This window comes from Cicer arietinum, chromosome 6 (assembly GCF_000331145.2).
Source record: "Cicer arietinum cultivar CDC Frontier isolate Library 1 chromosome 6, Cicar.CDCFrontier_v2.0, whole genome shotgun sequence".
NCBI lineage: Eukaryota > Viridiplantae > Streptophyta > Magnoliopsida > Fabales > Fabaceae > Cicer > Cicer arietinum.
In genome coordinates, this window is record NC_021165.2 from 59,258,121 (window position 1) to 59,266,281 (window position 8,161).

Below are 8,161 nucleotides of genomic sequence, written 5' to 3' on the forward strand. Positions count from 1 at the left end.
TATACCATAAGTAAAAGAAGGAAAATATATATATATATATATATATATATATATATATATATATATATATATATAATAGGAAGACCTTTTTCTAAATATATAAGAATGCAAACATAAGAGAAAAATAACTAAGAATTGAACTTACTATGTCCCAACAACCCTCTCTGTGTTTGCCTCTATTTCCTTGCCTCCAAATATTCTTGCCAATCCAAAATCTGAAATTTTTGGTTGCATCTCCCCATCTAAAAGAATGTTGCTGGTTTTCAAATCTCGATGAATAACTCTCAATCTTGAGTCTTGATGAAGATAAAGTAGTCCACGAGCAATTCCAAGAATTATGTCAAACCGCATTTGCCAATCCAAAATTACGCTTTTTGTCGAATCTTTGAATATTTTAATTTTCAATTTAAAAGAAAAAAAATATTAACCAATTTACTCAAAACATTTAAAGATCACAAGTGATAAATAGGTTTAGAGACCAACCAAATATAAATAAGTCCAAACTCTTGTTGAGCATATATTCATAGAGTAGAATTTTTTCTTCTCCTTTCACGCAATAGCCTCGTAATCTAACCAAGTTACGATGTTGAAGTTTGGCTATCAAAACAACTTCATTCTTGAATTCTTGTAAGCCTTGTGATGAAACACTTGAAAGTCTCTTTACTGCAACTTCTTGACCATCGTCAAGCTTACCCTAAAATAATAACAACCCTATGTAATTAACCAATTTAAAATATAGATTGACATGAAAGATAAAAAAAAGATACTAATAATAATAATCAATCACCTTGTAAACTGGCCCATAACCACCTCTTCCAAGTTTGTTTGCATCTGAAAAGTCATTTGTGGCCCTCAGTATGCTCTCAAAATCAAAATAGGGAACTTCTATTCCTTCAATGTCTTTCTCATCCAATCCTTCCATGTCTATAATGTCCTTCACATGTCTTTCACTGTCATAAAATCTCCCTCTCATATTTCTTTGTATGCTTTCCTTTTCTAAACTCAATAAATAAATATAAGCTTAACCAAAAATCCAAAATTTCAAAGCAATAATTAAGAAAGGAAAATGAAAGAATTCCCACCTTGCCTAACCATATGAGCTATTCTCCGTCTACATGCATAACTAAAAATAATGATGCAGATCAAAGTTACCACGCCAATAAGAGTTAAGCAAAGAATCAAAGTGAATCGACTTTTGGAGTTCCCTTTTATTGTCTTTTTTGGAGTATTAGGAGAGAATCTAAGGTCTGAAATAGCATAAAAGAATAAATTAACACTTGCTTAAATAATCCAAAATTTACTATCTGTTTAATTTGTAACAATATCTTGTATTTTCATTTTATAAATTACGTTCATTTTTTTTACTCTCGAAGTGAACTATTATTTTTGAGATAAAATAAAATATTAATTAACGAAAAATATTTTAAAAATAAAAAATATTTTTTTTATTTTTTTTATTTTTTTTTAGAAATATAAATAATTTTTCACTTTCACCTCTTTATTAAACAAATAAATTAGCATAAAGTTTATAAAATAAAAAAAAAAAATGTCTTCACACGACAAAATTACTCTCCAAATTAGGGGTGGGCAAAGTTCAATTCTGAACTAGAACCTTGTGAAAATTGAACCGAACTGATTTTCAGTTTCAAAAAACCGAACTGAACCGGTTTTACAAATTAGTGAACCGGTTTTTTATTTTGAATTGAACTGAATCGGTTTAACTTAGTTTTTATGTTCATATAGACCAAATTTTACATAATTACTTCTAATTACTTATAAAAAAACAAATTTGGTTCATGTTTTTTGAAATAAAAACCAGTTCGGTTTAGTTTTTTTAAATTCTTTAAACTGAAAACCGGTTCAGTTCAGTTCTTGTTTTAAAAAATCAGTTCAAAAACAGTTCGGTTCTCAATTTTTATAAATCAGTTCAGTTCAAAACCAGTTCGATTCGGTTCAGTTCAGCAGTTTGGTTCAGTTTTTGGTTTTTTTGAACACCCCTACTCCAAATATGTAGCGTTCTTAACATTACTTACTTTCGTTACAAGTTAAATTCTCGCCACTCCAGTAATAGTTTTGATTGCAAACACACTTGTTTCCTTTGCTACAAGTAGAGTATTTCCAACCAATGCAGTCAACGGGATTAGCACATTTGGGTTCTTTAGAAGGTGGTTCCCAACTAATATCTACTTGTTCGGAGCAAGGATTGTCATTAGTCAAGCGAAACGGTGAAGAAACTATAAGATTTTGATGGAGTTTAGATTCACAATATGGATTAAAAGAATTATCCTCATTTTGAATGGTAAATTTTCTTGTACTTGGCGTTACGCGAATAACTTTGTAACTAACGGTGTTGTTGGCGGTAGTGGTGTTGAAGAAGGTAAGTTGTCCAGTTGAGGTGATGCATCTGAAATTGAAGTATGTGATGTCTCCACAGTTTGATCCAGTACTTAACGGATATGGGACTATCTTTGTACCGCAAGGCTCACAACTTCTTGGAGTTGGTGCTACAAAAGTGAATAAAATAAAAGGAACATGCTAAAACTATACCAATAGAATTCAAATAAGATTGTGCAAGAATTTAGAGAGAGATATCCCTTACTTTACAAATCAATTTTATAAAAAGTGATATATATAAAAAAAATCTAATATGGTATGAGATTTTGATTTGTTACAAATTACATGATCAAATAGAAGAAAATTGATCTCATAGAAAACCTCATTAGAGTTCATATCAATGGATTGATAATAAAAGATAGTAAATGAATTCATGAAATGACATGGTCTATGTATAAATAAAACTTGTAAAAATTAGATAACTAACTACTTAACTATTTATAAACAATCAATAATTAACTATTATAATTGTTCGCGATTTGATTTTTGGAGATGAATGTTTTAGAGAATAATTAACTCTTATAGTCTGTTTGCGATCTCGTTCTTAGAGGAGAATGTTTTAGAAGATCAAATTTATATTTTATATACTTATTTATTATATTGTTCTTTTCAATTTTTTTTAAAAACAAATATATATTAAAATATAGGTTTTATCTTTCAAAGATTTCTCGTTCATAACTTTTCGAAAATAATACAAATTAAAAAAATATGTGAAATGTATACTCAGTAATCATGAGATGTAATATACATACCTATGTCTGATTTGTGAACTCGAACATAAAGTGTACGATTATCCCAATTAATATAGTCTTCTTTAAGAGTAGTTAAATTATGTGTCCAGATCCAACATGGTGAAAGATTAAGACCACGTTGCTGAGGAGGAGGAGCATATGAATAAGCCTGGCACCGTGGACACATCTGAAGGCATAAAGACTTGCAATCAGTTTCATTTAGTGCGAATTTTTTGTTTGGGCTTCCTACTTTAACCATAGTCAAGTTCAAGAATGTCATGTCATCCGTTCCATTGCACGATGCTGAGTTTCTCCTCTTACAACCTACCTTGTCTCCCATGTCATCATTGTAGAATCCAGGTAAACAATTACACATCCTATCATTGTCGTTACAACTTGTAAAGTTTCCACAAATATTATAAATTGAACAATTGGTTTTTGGTTGCCTCCACATAACCGATAACTCACCTTGTTTCAAATTGTCCACCCACAGTATCACACCTTTAGAATTGAGGAACAATCTTGTATTGTCGTAGTGTTTTGTAGGAAATGGTTTACTCAGTATAAGAGAACTAAAGTTGCTTAACAAATTAAAAACCTCTGCGCTGACGTCATAAGTAGAATCAAACTTTGATTTGAAATTCAACGCCTTGTACTCTTCGCTCTCCCAATAAATTTGGGTTCTGTTTAGGATGATAAAACGGTTATTGTCATTTTCCATCTCAAAACTGAAATTTCCACTTCCTGGATCGTTTTCATTTCTCCAACTGCTCAACTTCAAATTATTATACATATTCATGCCTGGAAGAAATGTGTCAGTTGGATTTTCAAAGCTCTCCCACAGTTTCGTTCTGTTGTGTTCATCATCATCTTGTAACACAAGGTTACCAGAATCCATGAGTTTCACAGTCCTGTTTTTTGGTGAAGAATTAGAATTTGAAGTGGATGACCAGTAGGGTTTATTATTACCAGATGTGTTAACAACTACAAGATTCCCATCATCAGCTATTTGGAAAACTCCAATGGAATCAACATCTACAGGAGTGTCTCTGTTTGCAACCCAAACCACTATTTGTTTTTCTGACACATCTTGCATGTGATACCATATACCTAAGTATCTTTTTGAACCTTCTGCGATGTTTGGAGAAAAGAAGCCTAGTTCAAATATTTTTCCAGCTGAAACAATTGTTTCATTGCCTACTAACTTCTGGCCATAGTTCAAAGTATCTCTTGCTAAATTCAAAGGAGAAGAGAATACTAATACCCAAGAAGCTAATAGGTTGAAGAAAAGAAAAACAGTTCTCATGTTTGTTAGTTGACCTCAAACTCTCTCTCTCTGATTAGATGACACTGGTTTTCTGGCCACATTCATGGTTAATGACATCCTTGTACCTTGTCTCTACTTCATAGTCTTGGTCTTTGTATAAAGTTCAGCAACCTCTCCTTTAAAATAATGTCACATTTCCTAGTTGAATAGTCTAAAGAACTGTGTCAAATAATTCAATTATTGTCCATTTTTATATATTTTATATTCTTCTTAATTTTGTTAGTTTCATAATATACGACACGACGTAAATTGTATTAATTAGAGGCTACTATTGAAAAAAAATAAATTAAAATTGAATTAGAAACTAAAAGTGACGGTCATTTTGAGACAATTTCTTTTGCAAATGTGACATATATTATTGGGCAAATGGATTATACAGTAACACAAGGTTTATTATGACCTATTGGGGTCAACTTCAGAATTTAAAAATGGATTCAGAGAAAAAATGGTTGTTAGTTTGGGTTAAGAAAAGAAATAGACGCAGTGTGTTTAATGCATGTGGAAGGAAATTTTGGAAGCTATCTAGTAAATATTATTCTATGTGCAAGTGTTTACCTGGGTTTAAGGCTCATTCTATTTGAAAATTGGAAAAATGGAGATTTTTCAGGGGGGTGCAGTAGGAAAAGTGATGTGTGTGGTGAGGATGCTTTAAGAGTGCCATTGTTCTGAGATTGAAAGGGATGAAAGTTGGGAACCCTGATGATCAATTTAATGCTGAGAATGATCTTGAAGAAGAGTATGAGGGTGGTTGTGATGTGCATATTAGAGTGACATTTTCTGATATAGGTATCTATCTCTTCTTTATATCAATCTTAATTAAATGCTTATAATGTTTTGGTTGGAGTTTTTTACATATAGATGAATTTACTTTGAAAACATGAGATATGTAGTATGGACTAAAAATTTAATCATTGATTGAAAAGGAAAACTATTTTATTATCTTTTTCTCTTTTCTAAAGTTTTGGTTTCACATACTCGTACAAATAAATTGAGAAAAGGTAACATGCATTCTAGCAGTTTACTAATTAAAGCTTAAATGATAATGAAATTCATTTGACTGAACCTACTTATTTCCTATATAGCACCGACATTTGAAATTGAATGATTATTATGTATTATCCGTTACTAACCTATGTGGTTACATTCGACCATTTCTATTTTATTAAATTATTATAGTGTCAACATCGTGTCTAATGTTTGTGTCTAATGTTTGTGTCTATTTTATGTTTCATAGTTATATCTATTTGTCATGGAATTCTTTTCATTCATGCTTCATGTAATGCAAAACTAAATGGAGATTGTATTATTAGTTATTGTTTCTAAAGTTTCAGAATTCAACTTCTGCAGAATCCAGTGATCAAAGTTCAAATGACTAACTTCTGCTTCCTAATCATTCATCTCCATTTCATCTTACTGGAAATTGCTATGTTGATCCAACCACTATTAGTTATAATGTTCCATTTAAACATGGTGCGGAAATTGAATTAAGTTGAGATTCATCACTAGAGTCAATTTGTTCTTCTTTGTTGGATTGCAAAGACCGGCCAAACTCAACTTGTAATACTACTACTGATTAAAAGCCAAATATGAAATGCACGGTATACATACATGCATTTTATACTTTGACTTTTAATATTTCTTTTATTTAAATATAAATTCGTAACAAAAAAGCATTCGTAGAATGTTCTGCAAGCTTTCTACACACAAGAGTTTAAGAAAAAAGTGTGCGACCATGCGATCTTGGTTATGACACCGAAGGTTTTTAAAAATATATGCAACTATAATACAATGTGATTACAATTGACGTTGTATCAGCGACTGCAACCACAATTTAAACATTTTCACATACGTGACACTTTTTATATCGTGCAGAAGGCGATAACTATCGAAGAGAAAGGCATATGTCCTCACCGTGATCTATGTAATAATCCCTTTAAAAACTGTGATTCTCTTAATTATTTTCTCAAGGCATATGTCCTCACCGTGATCTATGTAATAATCCCTTTAAAAACTGTGATTCTCTTAATTATTTTCTCAAGGCATATGTCCTCACCGTGATCTATGTAATAATCCCTTTAAAAACTGTGATTCTCTTAATTATTTTCTCAAGTGCTGATACATGCACTGGTGTGCATAAAAGGAGACAAGCCAAGACACCAGGTAATTTAATTTTCTCAAAGACACATGAAAAATTCATATTTTTCAATATTCTTGATTTAAGTAATTGATAATAGAGAAATAGGAAAAAGTAAATTGAATAATATCGATGATTGAAAGATTTAATTACATTAAGGTTACAAACACTTAATATAGTCAATTTGATAAAAAAAAAACTAACTAGTATAATATAACTAACTAGCAAACTTAACTAATTAACCAACTAAGATATCTAATCTACTTTAGTAGTATAGCTTGTAACTAAAATCTGTAGTTCATCTGTTTGACTTCAAAAAACAAAGGATGTGTCGGAAAAAACTTGAGGATTAACTTGTATGACAGTGAGAGATATGTTAGAGATTTAATTGAATCTGGTAGCCAGTAGGTTCAAAGAAAATGATGGACATGCCATACATATTCCACATTTTCATCTTGAAAGTATACTTAATGCTACTAATTTAGGTTTACAAGATAATAAAAAAACTGTCGGTGATCGTGATTTTCATATTCTACTTCACGGTGTTATATTGTAGTTTTTTTATAGACAAATTATTAGTGGTTAATTTGTTAATATTGAACCCTGATTTTTTTACATAAAACTTCGTCCATATCGCAACTTTTATCATTATGCTAATTCATTCTATTAGAAGAAAAAGACACTAACAAACACAAACACCGAAAGTGTGGTTGGTACATAGTTCAAACTTCAAATTGTCAATTAACTAACACTAGAATATAACTCGCGCGTTGCGCGGAATATATATACTTCATCATATTAGTAGTTGTAAATAAGATTTTAATATTTCAAAAAATAATATAATCTACTTATTTAGTTTGTAGAGTATTTGTTTTCAAGTGAATTTATTTGAGTAATTATTATATATGAGTTGGCAAATACACATTTGAAAATATGTAAAATGTTTTGCATAGTGAAGATAATCCTACAAATAAAATTCATAAATTATATTTAGTGTTAAAAGTCTTAAAAGTATTTTAATAAATATTAATATATGTAATTATCTACCACAAAATCAAATTAATCATGCTCTTTTTTTGTTGTTAAATCTAAATTTATTGTCAAAATATTATTAGAAAATTATAAAAATGAGTTTGTCATTTAATATTCATTTCATTACAATCATGTCAAAGAAGTAAAAAATCTAAATTCCAATATTTTAAGTATGAGACTTCTATACAACATGATTTGAGAATTTTCACAAACAACTCGTATGTACGGTTGAGTAAAGGTAAAACATATGTAGAAACTTAAAATTGGTAGTATTTTAAAAAAAATTGACAATATAAAACATCTCCGTAAAAAAACCACAAATACTTTTTTAATATAAATGGTACATAGTTTTTTCTCGAATACACAATACTTAAAATGAGTTAAAATATGTCTGCAAAAACAATATGTTACAATCAAGATTTTGAGAAAAATGAGCAAATAAGTATAATATGTTACAAAATACCACTCATTCAAAAGTTGTGTAAAAAAAAAGAATTTTCCAACTATATCTACTTCTATGAAAATAATTGGGTTCCAAAGAGA

At 29.9% G+C, this 8,161-nt stretch overlaps 1 protein-coding gene and 1 long non-coding RNA gene across 6 annotated transcripts in view; one reads left to right on the forward strand and one right to left on the reverse strand.

Annotated features, from left to right (window-relative positions):
- The window catches only part of LOC101499959 (G-type lectin S-receptor-like serine/threonine-protein kinase At4g03230), a 5,477-nt gene extending 942 nt beyond the window's left edge, over window positions 1-4,535 (reverse strand). For 3 of the 5 annotated variants that reach the window (XM_004513496.4, XM_012719492.3, XM_073369828.1), the window contains exons 1-6: window positions 3,147-4,535; window positions 2,034-2,504; window positions 1,083-1,247; window positions 788-996; window positions 484-694; window positions 146-383 (exon numbers count right to left, since the gene is read on the reverse strand). In XM_004513496.4, the coding sequence (XP_004513553.1) occupies window positions 146-383; window positions 484-694; window positions 788-996; window positions 1,083-1,247; window positions 2,034-2,504; window positions 3,147-4,431 (2,579 nt within the window). In that variant the 5' untranslated portion in view covers window positions 4,432-4,535. The remainder of the gene's footprint in view (window positions 1-145; window positions 384-483; window positions 695-787; window positions 997-1,082; window positions 1,248-2,033; window positions 2,505-3,146) is intronic. The other 2 variants (XM_073369830.1, XM_027330193.2) reach the window with 2 other exon arrangements.
- Window positions 3,360-6,055, forward strand: LOC105852791 (uncharacterized). Its single transcript, XR_001144714.3, has 3 exons — window positions 3,360-3,485; window positions 5,060-5,238; window positions 5,800-6,055. It is a non-coding gene; the product is annotated as an uncharacterized lncRNA (long non-coding RNA).
- The last annotated feature ends 2,106 nt before the right edge of the window (window positions 6,056-8,161 follow it).